Source organism: Quercus robur, chromosome 10 (genome assembly GCF_932294415.1).
Source record: "Quercus robur chromosome 10, dhQueRobu3.1, whole genome shotgun sequence".
NCBI classification, from domain to species: Eukaryota; Viridiplantae; Streptophyta; class Magnoliopsida; order Fagales; family Fagaceae; genus Quercus; species Quercus robur.
In genome coordinates, this window is record NC_065543.1 from 12459655 (window position 1) to 12474165 (window position 14511).

General features: G+C 35.0%; 1 protein-coding gene and 1 long non-coding RNA gene across 6 annotated transcripts; both read right to left on the bottom strand.

Moving 5' to 3' along the window:
- Positions 1-654: 654 nt before the first annotated feature.
- LOC126703840 (mitogen-activated protein kinase kinase kinase 20-like) lies at positions 655-1230 on the bottom strand. Its single transcript, XM_050402909.1, has one exon. It carries the CDS (start codon positions 1228-1230, stop codon positions 655-657), a length of 576 nt encoding a protein of 191 aa, XP_050258866.1.
- A 1262-nt stretch (positions 1231-2492) lies between these two features.
- LOC126701498 (uncharacterized) lies at positions 2493-13678 on the bottom strand. 5 transcript variants are annotated; one of them, XR_007647378.1, is made up of 3 exons: positions 13298-13678; positions 9913-9964; positions 2493-9383 (listed from the first exon to the last, which is right to left on the bottom strand). It is a non-coding gene; the product is annotated as an uncharacterized LOC126701498 (long non-coding RNA). The 5 variants fall into 5 exon arrangements; XR_007647380.1 differs by having other exon boundaries at positions 2493-3654; positions 4113-9964; XR_007647377.1 differs by having other exon boundaries at positions 2493-9964.
- Positions 13679-14511: the final 833 nt, after the last annotated feature.

A 14511-nucleotide genomic window follows, 5' to 3' on the forward strand; every position in this document is an offset into this window, starting at 1 on the left:
GCTCCTTTGGGACTGTTTCTGGCTGGGTTTTGATCGGAGAAGTCTGATCTATCACATCGTAACTATGGTTCGACGATTTGATTGATGAATAGACTAGATTCGAGAGGTAGTGGTTGGGTGTGACGACGGTGACTTGCTTCTGACAGTGGCTATCGGTGAAGGCGAGAGCAGCGAAAAAACGCCGGAAAATACCACTAGGTCAGAGCAATGGCTCTGATACCATGTTAACAATATAAAGTGAGAGAAAAAAAATGAATAGTCTATATATTATGTGTAAACAATAATGTACAATAGAGAGTCTTATATAGGTTAGGTATGTGTGTAGTATAAGTAATATGAGTAAAATACAAGTACAATATACTGGGCTAAACCCAATGAGCTAATTTAGTCTAGGCTATACACTAACAAAAAAAAAAAAAAAAAAAGATTTACAAATGCAAACAAAATGTTTGCTATGTCTCAATTGGCATAAACAGTAAAAGTGACAGTAGGTTGGCAACCCATGATTGCCAAAGGATGGTTCTGTTTGTAACATGTTCTCTCCACTGCAGCAGGGATGTCCTCTTCCTCTTTAGGTGATGAAGAAGGAAGAGGTATAAAACTTGGCAAAGCTAAAGGACGATGCTGTGATTGAGGCTTTACTCCAAGATACTTCTAATTTGAAACTTCAACTGATTCTTGAATGAATACTTCTTTACACTCATTTGATTCTAGTAAAAAGAAGTGACTCAATAGCTTGGTAGCCGTCAACCTCTTCACAGAATGCCTCACAAAGCAGCAACTCAAGAAGTTTTGGGATGCTTTTGAAATATGGCGTGGAATTGTCGGTGTTTCCATAGCAATCTGAGACACAAGTTCAGATTTAGATGTACAAGACCACGGTGGTTTTCCTGTCAACATCATCAACATAGTATACCCAAGTGCCCAAATATCTGAAGGTGCTTCCTGAATTCCAAAAACCACCATCTCAGGAGAAAAGAACAAATGTGTGCCTCTAACACCACTACCATCTCTCACATTGTGCCTCTTTACCAACCCAAAGTCTACAACTTTAGGAATATACCCATCTACTATAGGTACTAACAGGACATTGTGAGGCTTGATATTACAGTGAACAAATCCATGGTCATGCACTTGCTTCAATCCAATCAGAATAGACGGAGTGAAATCCCTTATTAGAACCTCAGGCAACCCAGTACCAGAACCAATTTTCTTGATGAAATCAAACATGCTTCCTCCCGAAGCAAACTCAAGAAAAACGTTGTAGATGGAATCCCTAAAGCAGTCAGTTGTGATGTCTGATCCAAAGCTTTGAACCACATTAGGACACCCTCTTAAAGCTTGAAGAACCAGTTCTTAAAAATTTTATATTTATTTTTTACATTAATAAATTAATTAATTATAAAATCATGAATCCCTTGTTTCTTTTTTCTTTTTCTTTTTCTTTTTTTTTTGGGGGGGGGGGGGGTGGATTTAAAATCAATTTTTAATTTATGGTGTGAGTCAAGTTATTAAGTCACTAATTGAACTAGTGAACTAGTTGTCATTGATGGAATAGTAAGGACAAGTAAATCTAAAAAAAAAAAAGTTTTATAACTCTAAAAAATATTGTTAATTTACTAATCTTACAATTTTTATATTTATTTTTACATTAATTAATTATAAAATTAAACCCCTCATTGTTTTTTTGGTTCTTTTAAAAAAATTATAAGTAATTTTGAAAAGCTATTTATTCATCCAATTAAGGAGTTGGATTATTGGATCACTAGTTGAACAAATGATCACTCATCGAACAATATGGTCAAATTAAAAAAATGAATATAAAGATAAGTATGAGAAATTAAATTTTTTTTTTCAAATTTAATTAATGAAAAAAGTGGATTTTTTTTTTTTTGAGGAACTGGATTATATTAATTCAATGGTATAAATGATCCAATTAAATAGACAAACCAAAATAGATATTGAATAGGATGCTATTAACATATGAAAACAACAAATGCGAAGGTGATGACTTTCTTTCTTCAAAAGCCACATTTCCTCAAGCCAAATGATTTCTCATCTAATGAGTGGTTCACAGTTGTTACAGAAGCTTAAACCGATATAAATAATAAAATGGTAAATCCCTTTGAAACATTTAAATAATGGGGTGTTCAAGGCATGATACCACATGCCTTCCTTAAGGATGTAAATTGGGTTCATAATTGTAGATGAAGGTTGTGAATGAGATTAGAGTTTAAAGTCAACTTATTTTACTATTTAGCTTATTTTTGCTACTATTCATGGGTCTTACTACACTTTTTTGTACTATTTGTGGGTCCCACTATACTATTTTAGTTAGTTTTTACCTTTGTCTACAATACTTTCAATAAAAAGTTTTCAGTTTCAGTTAAATAAGTTGTTCCTAAACGGACTTGAAGTATAGAGGCTGTCACGTCCCAAACCCAAAAGGGTTCAAAGCATGAAAAACCGAGCATTCAAGATAAATTGTAGGAGATTTTTTTTCTTTCCATTTGATAAAATAAATAAATAAATAAATATATTGATTTCTCCACAATATAAGTTAGAGCTCTATGACACATTTACAAACAATACAAACTACAAATCATGTGTCTCCAAATATACATGAAAATCCAAAGCTCCAAATAAATAAACACAAAGTCACGATCCTCTCTAAGATACATAACCTCAACAGAAAATCTACGCCTATCATGCCCAAGGCTAACAAACCTCAAGAGCCCAACCTCTAGTAGAATTAGTTATGGCCTCGAATAATTTAGTAAGTTGAGTCACCAACAATTTATAGCACAAATCTCCCACTTAGCATGGTACTCCAATCACCACCAATAAACTAAGCTCCATGTCCGATGTATAGCTAATTTATCTGTAAAACTGTTGGAGAATGGGATGAGTTAAAACTCAGTAAGTAGCATAATTAATAGGGGTGGGGGAAGTGCAAGTTTCATGATAATAAACATTTTAAAAAACATGCTATATAATTTGGGAATTTCCATGAAAATTTAGCAAATTCATTCTCGTTGGTAAAATGACAAGAATGATTGAAACTATATTGTACAAAGCTTTTTGAAAATATCTCAATATGAAACTATGTATAATATACTGTGAGCTATCAAAACATCATTTTAAAACCTGAAAATCCAACCCAAGGCCACATGACAAGCTATCACAAAGACAAAAATGTCACAAAGACATTATACCGCCATAGAGAAGTTAGAACCCACAAACCATTAGATGTTATGTACCTCTTTTGACATGTGGTCTATTAGCCCTACCTAACCTCACACACACCCTTAAGGATTTACCTATCCCCACCATAGGCAGCAGGGGATAATGCGCCATGTAGTACCTCTTTTGCATGTGGTCTCTTGGCCCTGCCTAGTCTCATTCACACACTCAAGGATTTACCTCTTCCCCCCATGGGTAGCAGGGAATGACGCGTTACACAGTACCCCTTTTGCATGGGGTCTTTTGGCCCTATGGGCAGCAGCCTCACCCACACACTCAAGAATTTACCTGTGTCATGCAAAGTGAAAGGCTCTAACTTGACTTGTTGTCACAACGATGGGGTAATCACACATCACAAAGACGTTGTCACAAAGACGAGGTAATCACCAACATCATAGCACAAGGGCAAACCTACATCAAAAGCTCACAAGTTAAATGTATTCAAAATATATAGTTTACTTCCAAGTAGTTTCATAAGATATTTTGATAACCAAATATCCACAATATTCTCAAATTCCTCAAAACCGTTTCTTGTCAAAATATTTTGCATCAATTTTCCCAAATATCACAAGTCAAGATGAAAGCATCTTTAAATTTTGCAAATAATGCAATAAATCCATAAAATCCATTACCAAGAATTTAATCAAAGATGCTTGTTCTTTCCATGCTAACAAATCATGCATTTCCTCATATGCAATAACAAATATGATGCACTTCTCATAAATAATCATATTAGTTAAGGTTACAACACGACACTTTTTAGGAAAAATATAGTTTCCAAAAACAATTTCCCAAAACGTGTTTAACCTAAAAACAATGTTTTATGCAATACGGTTATTTTTCAAAAATCCCAATAAAAAGCTATTTACCTCGGAAGACCAGCCAATTTTACCTCAATTGGGCACCATGAAATCAACCAATCCCATCACTAGGTCCATCATCAAAAATCTTGGAACCTTAAATTCCTTGCTTGGCCGAATGGGTCCTTCTCTTCCCAAAAATCTTTTCTTCACAAGTGGTGATGGCTTGAAAAGAACCTCATGGCTGAAGTATTTTTAGTGGAAGACCATGGAGAGAGAGAGAGAGGGATTCAAGTGAGAGAAAGGGAGAGGGGTGGTAGCTCAAGAGAGAGAGAGATAGAGAGAGACGTGAATGTGAAAGTGGGGGGGGGGTGACTTAAGGGGATGAAGCCTATTTCCAAGCTTGTCCCTCAAATATCTTGCAAGAAAAATTACCAATCTGCCCATCAAGCTTCTTCCAAATTACAATTAACAATAGGGGTGTTAAAGAGGCCTTGGCAAGATCGAGCTTTCTAGGGCTTTAGATGGATTGATGTGGGATGTTATGGGGTTTAAATGTGTAAATTTCTCATCTTTTTGTATTATACAAGGTCTGGTACAGATTTAATGTTAAATGAAATTCATTTTATATTAAGGGGATGAAACCTATTTCCAAGCTTGTCCCTAAAATATCTTGCAAGAAAAATGACCAATTTGCCCATCAAGCTTCTTCCAAATTACAATTAACAACCGGGGTGTTATAGAGGCCTTGGCAAGATCGAGCTTTCTAGGACTTTAGATGGACTGATGTGGGATGTTATGGGGCTTAAATGTGTAAGTTTCTCATCTTTTTGTATTATACAAGGTCTGGTACGGATTTAATGTTAAATGAAATTCATTTTATTTTTTGTTCTTCACTATTCTTTGATTGTTCCCCAAACCCAACATCTGCAACTCCACAAGATCATTGCTATCAAAATTCAAAAACTTCAAGCTCATGCACTACAAATAAATCAAAGACTATGACATTTCCAAAATCTATTTCTATCTCTTTTTTAATTATGGAGGGAGATTGAGACTTGTATGTATGAGATTGAGAAATTATATTGAAGTATGAAATGTGGGTGGGATTGGGATTTGGGGCTCACTCTCATTTCCTTTCATTCTCTTGGTATCATTAGGTGGGTTCATGTGTATACGGAGAAGTAGATGATTGTGATCTTATTAAACAATTGTTTTGAAAAAGGTTCAGATATTTAAAATAGTTGATTCAAAAGTTTGATTCTCTAACTTATTGTAAATGATAATGCTGATTTATCTTTAGGTGAAGCCTATTTTTGTAACTTCGTTGGTGTTTAATCTGCAAAGAAATCAAGGATAGTGGTAGCAGTGGAGAGATTGAGGTTAGAACTTGTAAGGGCAGGTTTTGTTCAAATCTGTGAAGTCTACACATATTCGCCATTTCCCACTCTTCTTCTTCTTCACCACCACTGTATTAACCAACCACTCAGGATAAAACACCTCTTTAATGGCCTTGACCCACTTAAGCTTGACTATCTCTCCCTTGATGGCATTAGAATGTTCTTTAGATGAGCGCCAGGGTGGTTGCTTTTTGGGGATGACAGATGGATTGGCGTTTAGATGATGGCAAATGAAATTTGGGTCCACCCTAGGAGCTTCATAAGTACTTCACACAAACACATCAATGTTTCTCCCAAGAAATCCAATCAGCTCTTCTTTCTCTTGTGGAGGCAACTGAACTCCATCCTGGAAGAACTTGCCCTCATCGTCACCAATAATAACCTTCTCTAACTCCTCACAACTTGCCTCTTCTACCACCACATCCGCAGACCACACTGGTACCCTTGATTGCCATAAGCCTTACTCGGCAAAAGCTGAGGACTCGCCTCTAGCCTGATATCTGATTGTAGGCACCAAGCACTGCCTAGCCATAGATTGGCCCTTCGAAAAGACAATCTTCCCATCAAACCCTATCAGAGGAGAGTTATAGCAGGTTAGGTTCTCGGGCCTCAGCTTTAGCCCCTTAAATAGGTCAGGGTACATGATATCTGTACCACTGCCCTGATCTACCAGCATCCTTTTCACGTCATACCCTCCTATCCTAAGAGTAACTACTGGGGCATCATCATGTAACTGCAAGGTTCCAACTTTGTCCTCATCAGAAAAGCTCAAAGCTGGTTGGACCTCCATTCTATTCCTCTTTGAATCAGGGGGCAAGTCTTTTGTAAATGGTCGAGCTATAGACATCAAACTGGATGGCTGAGAACTAGTTATTCCTAGAGTAGCAAGAATGACATTAATTGTACCTAAAGGTGGTTTTGTAGAAGCATCTCTCTGAGCTCCTAAGCTTGCTTGACCACCCTGCCCATTGGGCTGATATAGGAACTGTTTCAACTTCCCCATCTTAACCAATCACTCTAGATGACTCCACAGAGTCTTGTAATCTTCAGTAGTGTGCCCTTGTTCCTGGTGGTATTGGTAATGAAGGCTCTGGTTGCATTTCGTGGGGTCTCCCCCATCTTATTTAGCCACCTAAAGTATGGCTTGTTCTTAATTTTTTCTAAAATCTGGTACACTGGTTCTCGGAATACAGTGCTAACCACTTGAGTAGTAGTTGAGCTGAATGCCAAGCAAAATCTTTCCAAGGTCGGTTGTTATTGTACCTATCCGACCTAAAATCCCTCCTGTCCTGGGGGACCATCTTAGCTTTTCCTTTTCCTTGATGTTGATCCTCCTCGACCCACCTATACTTGTCAATATGATTTAGGAGCTAACGCACACTCCTAATAGGCTTCCTTGTCAAAGACTTTTTCAAATCATGCTCGGTGGGTAGGCCGACCTTGAAAGTCCTTATGGCCACATCATCGAAATTCCCATCAATCTCATTGAATATCTTTTAGTATCTGTCAGAGTATGTTTTCAGGGTCTTCCCCTCTTGCAAGATCATGGACAACAAAGAGTCCAAGGGCCGAGGAACTCTGCTGCAAGTAACGAAACGAGATCCAAATGCCTGAGTAAGCTCTTTAAAGGAATTAATAGAGCCTTCACCCAGGCCATCAAACTATTTCATCGTTACAGGCCCTAAACTAGATGAGAACACTTTGCATATCAAGACCTCATTCTTATAGTGAACAACCATTCTCTGGTTGAAGTGGCTTACATGCTCCACAAGGTCTATTTGATCATTGTGCATGGTGAATGTTGGCTAAGTGAACCGCCGAGGAAGTTTTCCTCCTTCAACTCTGCGTGTAAAAGGCGATTTGGAAATTTGGTTAAGGGCCTTGCTCATAGCATCGTTGCCCAGACCTTTGCGGGGTGGACTCTTACCTCTACGCTTATAATGGTGATCCTCACTATATGAAAAAGACTCACTAGGAGGGGTCCTTGACCTAGGCCTGTTGCTACCATCCCTATCTTCATCAGAAGAAGAATTAAAGCCTTGAAGGAGTCTTTCTTCATCGCTCGCGACGTGGCCTCCTCTGTAGTTGGTCAATCTCCAACTGCATTCTTCTAGTATTCTCTTCATGGGAGAGGTGACTCCTACTTCGAGACTGACTCCTATTAGTATGTGTGGTATGCATGCTAACCTCCCAGTCCCTTATTCGCTCAAGATTGAGGAACTGGTCTTGGCGTCGGGAACCAATAGACTCCTCCCGGTTTAGCCATGAACCCACCATAGTTGGACTTTGAACTCACCAAAGCTCAAGTTTCCTATAGACAGTGCCAATTGTAAGGGTAGGTTTTGGATCCTAGAAAAGGTAAAAGGATTAAGGCCCAAAGAGCCCAATACAAAGAATTTGTAGAACATGGGCTAAAAACTAGGTTTCAATGAATTGGACAACGTTCACAATGGACTAAAGATAGTACGAAAGCAAGGAAAAGACAAAGAAAAACAAGTTTTTGCAAAGAAATTCTTCCTTGGCAAAGTCCGAGAAGAGTAGTTCTTGAATATATTGCTTTTTGACTTGATTACAACTATAACTCTTAGTGCTACAATATTTTTTACTATCAATTCTCCAATCCTTTCTACAATGGGATTTTTCTTCTTTATATTACCCTTCTTCACTCCATCTCAACCATCTAAGTGTTGATCAGATGGCTAACTTTTATCCTTGTCCCATTAGCATATTCCTGAAGTTTTTAGAGGTAGCTGTAAGGCTGAATATCACTGTTCAGGTATCACCTCCACATTAATGCGGCCAGAGAGTTAACTACAGAGCATTCAATGCGGTGACAACAGTTTTCCCTTAGATATTTCTTACTTTCCCATTTCCTTATCCCTTCCTGATGCTTATCCTTACCAGTAGAACCACCTAGAACGTTGCTTTTGATGGCAGGTCTAACCTTCTAACCTCGGCTCTATTAAGCCGAGGTGGCATTCGTCCTCGGACCTCCTGTCACACCCCAAACCCCAAAGGGTCCAAAACATGAGAAAGACGTTTCAAAGTACCTGTAGATTTTTCCTTTTTGACAATCCAATCCACAAAAATCATATCAAGTACCAACATCAAAAATTATCATAATAATTCTATTGAATATACTCTCAAAGTAAGTCAGACCTCTAAGCAATAATTATAAGGACCATTGGCTATAAAAGAATAGAGGTCTGAATAAATAATTACATATCATCAGCTTGTCCTATCAGTGGGAATAAAGTCACAACCACTATAATATACAAAAGAATGAGTCAAGCCTATTCTAAGGTGTACATCATCTAATATCTCCATTACAAAGGTTTAGCCTTCATCAGTAGTTAGTCTAACTATTGTTAGCCACCAAAAAGCTGTCTCAAAAGATTGTTACCTACTCTGAAAAAATTTATAAAATAATGGAATGAGACAGAGCCCAGTAAGTAGCATAATTAATGAGGGTGGGGGAAATGCAAGTTCCATTTTCAATAATAGTAATATGATATGACAAGATTGATTGAATAATAAAATACAAAGTTTCTTAAAGTAAATACCTTGAAACTATATATTATAATCTGTGAGCACCAACACTATAATTTCCAAAGCCATAATATCTAACATATGGTAAATTATCATAAATATACCACACTACCACATAGACCTGTTAAGGGATCCACTCATTCACAACTGGCATGATATTGTCATCTTTGGTATGTAGACTCTTGACCCCATGGACAGTAACCTTACCCATACCTTCAAGGTTTTTCTCTTCCCCTATGGGCAGTAGAGAGAGTGCGCGTCAAATAGGACCTCTTTTGCATGTGGTTTCTTGGCCCCATGGGCAGCAGCCTCACCCACACATAATTAAGGAACCTCTTCCCCCCATGGGCAACAAGGAAGAACGCGTCATCCAAAGTGAAAGGGCACTGACCTAGATTTGATTCCATTATCATAAAGACAATGGAAACCAAATCAGGTGATCATCGGGAAATCACACATGGCATGGTGTTAAAACCACATAAAACTCATAGGTTACATATACTTTGAAACACATAGTTTATGTCTAGGTAATTTTAGAAAAATCTTAAATAATCCAACTTTCATAAAATTTGTAAGGTTTTCAACTTCATTCTTGTCAAGAGATTTTCTATCAATTTCCCGTATAATAAGACAAGATAAGCATATTCAAATTTTATAATATACCATAAAATCCATGATTTCCTTATCAAAGATTAAATAAAAGATGCTCATTTTTTTATATCAACAATTCATGCATTTTCCCAAATGCAATACCAAATATGATGCATTTTCATATATAATCATACATATATTAAGGTTATGACACAATAGTTTTAGGAAAATATAATTTCCATAGGTAGTTTCCAAAAGTGTGTCTAACCCAAAAACATCATTTATGCAACATGTTTATTTTTCAAAAATCTCATTAAAAAGCTACTTACCTCGCAACCGCAAAAGCCTAATTCTCCAAACTCCAAGGAAATTAGCTAGAACCTAAACAATATCAAGTAAACCTATCACAAAAAGCATAGAGCTTGAAATTGTATCTAGCTATAATTTAGGAATTGCCAAATAAGCACTTAATTAGACAAGCCTAGTATTTAACCTCATCAATAATAATATATCCCACTTCCAAAGTTTCTTAACAAATTGATTCACAAGGCATAAAATCCAATTTATAAAGTTGATCCCATTTAATATCATCTCCAACATTATGACTAGCTTAAATTTACACTACATCATTAAGAGACCCATGAAAGCAAAATCAAAATATCCTCCAAGACAAGAAATTTAGAACTTTAACTAATGCCAAATAAACCCAATGGCAATAGAAAAAAAATTAGATTTACCAACCATCACATGTTATAACTCAAAACCCCTAAATTTCCCACCATACATATACCTTAAGTAGTCATCATTAGCACAAACCATATCACTTCCAATGCTCATAAATCACATGGGTATCATTATTAAAGCTTAGATAAAAATAACCTCAAGTAAAAGTGTAAAACCCACCAAAAAGATTAGAAATTTTTACCTCAAAAAAAGAATGTGAAGGTGCTTATGGGTTCTCAAGAATTTTCCGGTGATCTTGCCGGAGAATGATGGTGGAAATGGTGGTGGTGGTGTGGAAGTACCAGTGGAGAGGATGAGAGTGATAGAGGGGAGTGTGTTTAAGTGAAAAGAAAAGAAAAAGAAACAAATGAGAGATATGGCCGGACATGAGAGGGTGAGATAGATTGAAATGAGTGGTGGGGAGTGGGGGGCACGTGGGAACTTAAAAAAATCTGATCTCTTTTTTTTTTTTTTTTTTTTTTTTTGTCTAACTGACTGGGATGTTACACCTCCTTCCTGAACCCTCTTGACTAGACCTCTTTCTTTGTTCACTAATGTGCACTTCCACGATAACGTTTACCTGTCTTCGGACTATTAAGTGTCCTCGAACAAGATCCACGACCCAATATACACTTTTGGGCCTGTTATCCCTACAGAACTCATAGTTATCCTCTTGTAGATTTTGGGTTTGGGAAGAAGAACTAAAGAACAGAGTAGAACAAAAAATAAAATGAATTTTTGAAATGTTAAAGGAATTATTAGAAAATTAAAAGAAAAAATAACGAAAGGAAAAAAATTGGTAAAGAAAAGAAGGGCTTTTTTTTTTTTTAACTGGTGTGACTTATATTGCCATCTAAGCATTGATATGGTCACTATAATTTACACAAGTAATCATCTCATTTAATTTATTAATATTATTCATGCCAACAATGCAAATGGTTTGTCATTTATGCATTTTTTGTTAGTGAGTTAACGATATGGATCAAATTGACTGCAAGTAGAAAATAATATGGACCAAATTGACTGCTCTCAAAAGGTAGGGACCAAAATATTTTTTTCGCCTATAATAAATAAGATCACTTCTTTTTCAATTTGCATGTTAAATTACCAATTGTCTCAAAAGTTTAAACTATTGTGATATGGTAAATTGACTCATTGAATCACATACTTCTAACAGAGTACAAAATATAAAGGATTTTTAGTTGATATGGCTGTACCACTTAACTTCAACTATGCTAATTATGCAATCTGTTTACTACAAACGTATTTTCTATTAGTGAATTAATGGTAAAAAGCAAATTGATTGTAAATTGAAAATAACATGAACTAAATTGACTGTTACCAAAATATAGATATCAAATTGACTGTAATTCTAAAATATAGAGATCAAAATTGTATTTTCTCCTGCATATTTTCTATATTCTTAACAAGTTTTCACACATTTTACCATATGTTTAACAAGTTTTAAAATCTATGTTTTTTATGAAATGGTTACTTGTTTATTATCAAAGCTAACTCTAAATCGGTTTAAATCAACGAAGTGTTGGAGGTAACATTCAAATGATTTTTTTTTTTTGAAAAAACGGTCCAATAATTTTGAACAAATCCTAATACGTACTGGATGGCTCAACCTCATTTATTATATCAATTTATTTTATAGTATTACATAAAAATAATATTGTAATAAAAAAGTATAAGCCCTCTAGCTTAGATTTTTCTTTTTTTCTTTTTTATATTAAAAAAAAAAGACATCTTTCATTTGGCCAATAAAATGCTTTGTTTATTTGTCTTACTAGTCGCTAACCCGTGCGATGCACGGGAAAACTATTGATAACTTTCCTAATATGAAAAAAAAATCAATATATATACCAGACCAATAAAATCTATCACTTACAAAGTAATAAAATCTATCACATGCATTGAGATATTGTGATAACCAAGAGCTTGAGATCATATTTAAAAAATATATAACTGATATAAGTACACTCCAATACAACTAATTACACAAATATAGTTAACTCCATACTCATTCAATCATATATCTTTCATAAATTATATTAATCATTCTTGATGTCCAAGATGTATCTAAATTCTAACATTGCCAGTAAACAAAAATGCAAGACCTTAATGGGATTGAAAAGGCAACATAATGCCAATTTAGACAATTGCTAAAATCATCACTTTCCACTATTGTGTGAGAGAGAGAGAGGCGGCTATTGTGTTGCATCTCTTAAGAAGAATCTACCCTCTACATTTCTTTTGATGTAAGCGACCCATAATAAAATAGATGCACCATGTTTAGAGCATGCACATTTGGGAGATTAAAAGTAAAGGAAAATGAACCCATCTAAAATTTTTTGCTCTTCCTCTTGATGTTGACTTTTCCAGCATCATCCAGAATTAAATTTATGTACTCAAAACCCTGTAAGGCATAAAAATTAACATTTGAATAAATTTACATGTATTCAAGTGCTAAAAATTAGATTGATATCAACCTTTTAACCAAAATTCAACATTTTAATGATGTACATCAATCAGGAATTTTGCCATTGTTAGTTGCAACATATATCTTTTTATTTGTGACATATATGGTGCAATTTTGGCCATCAAATTTTACTCAAATATATAACAAAAGCAAATATTTAACAAAATACCTAATCTACAAAAATCTATAAAACCAAATCAAACACAAAGTCAATAATTTATCTAAAATTTTTTAATCTAGCCAAAGAATTAGACAAAGACGTAACACATCCTCAAAAGCATAGACAATTGAGAGAGAAATCATCACTTCAGAATTAAATTCAATCCTAAACAATGAAAAGAACATGAGACCTAAGATTAAGATTTAAAACCCATTTTCTTTTTCCCTTTGTCCCAATATCAACAAATCTATATTAATCATTAAACCATTAACTAATGCAAAGTTAATCAAAATTAAATAACCAGATAAAATATTTTAACATAAAAAACAAAAGGAAGATATCATACCTGAAGGTCAGATGTCGTTGCCAAACTTTTCAAAGGCTTCATACTCCTCCATCTCCACCTTTACCTCTACCTCTACTTTTTCTACCAGTTCTACACCTAAAACACCAAAATAACCAAACCTCCTAAAATGAAGTTGTTTAATGCAATCTTTTTTAAATTAAGTCATTAAAATTACAACAAATGACTAATAGCAAGATCCTTTAGAAAACCAATTCTAAATAGTTCAAGGCTTCCAAAATTTGAGACTTTCAAGTTTCTTCTAGATTAGATAACTATAAGTTAGGCTGATTATACTCTTTTGGTAGTATTGCTTGGTAGATCTACTGTTCAAACATTATAATGGTTCCAAATCAACCCTTCAATATTCTATCATCAAAGTGGAATTTGACCAGTAGCTTCGAAAATAATTTGATTTGCAAGGGAGGCCACCTACCATTATTCGGGTCCCTTTCAAAGACAGAAATCAATCAAGAGCATTTATGAATATAATAAGTCTAGAGGATAATTCAGTGATATAACAAATCAATCAAAGCAAGATGCTTATCCGACCAAAAAAAAAAGAGAGAAGCAAGATGCTTATCCACAAATCTATTGGATTGAATAATCTACAGAAAAGAAAAGCAATGAAAATCAAATAGAATACCATAGGGCATAGACATATCTTAGTAGAAAGAACATAAAGAAAACGGTTATTAGTCGCTAGCCCATGCAATGCATAGGAAAACTATTGTGTAAGTAGATATTAACAACTATTTGTCTCTTCCACTTTGATTGTACATAGTCGCTAACCCGTGCAATGCACGGAATAATTTGAGAAAAATAATATATATTTACTTTGCTTAGAAACTCACTTTAAAATGAATAGGCTGGCTTTCTACTCATAATATGACTCAACATACTCAAAAGTTTGTTGAAATAGACACATCCATCATCAAAAGTTTAGGTAACACACTAATAACATAAAACTACCTGTCAAGCGTTAGTTTTAAAACCAACACATGGCATGTAATAAACCTTTTTTTTTTTTTAAATGTCTTCAAAGTGGGATAAGAAAATAAAAGTAGCATTAAATAGACACAACTACTAAGATGGCTTTCACATCAATATCTAAAAATTCCTAAGGAAATAATATTCTCACTAACTACACACATGACATATCATGTAATTTACACACTTAGCTTTGAACTCATCATTGATACAATTCTCCTAGATAC

Coding starts and splice junctions, on each gene's coding strand:
- LOC126703840 (XM_050402909.1), bottom strand. CDS start 1,230: ATGTTTGATTTCATCAAGAAAATTGGTTCTGGTACTGGGTTGCCTGAG.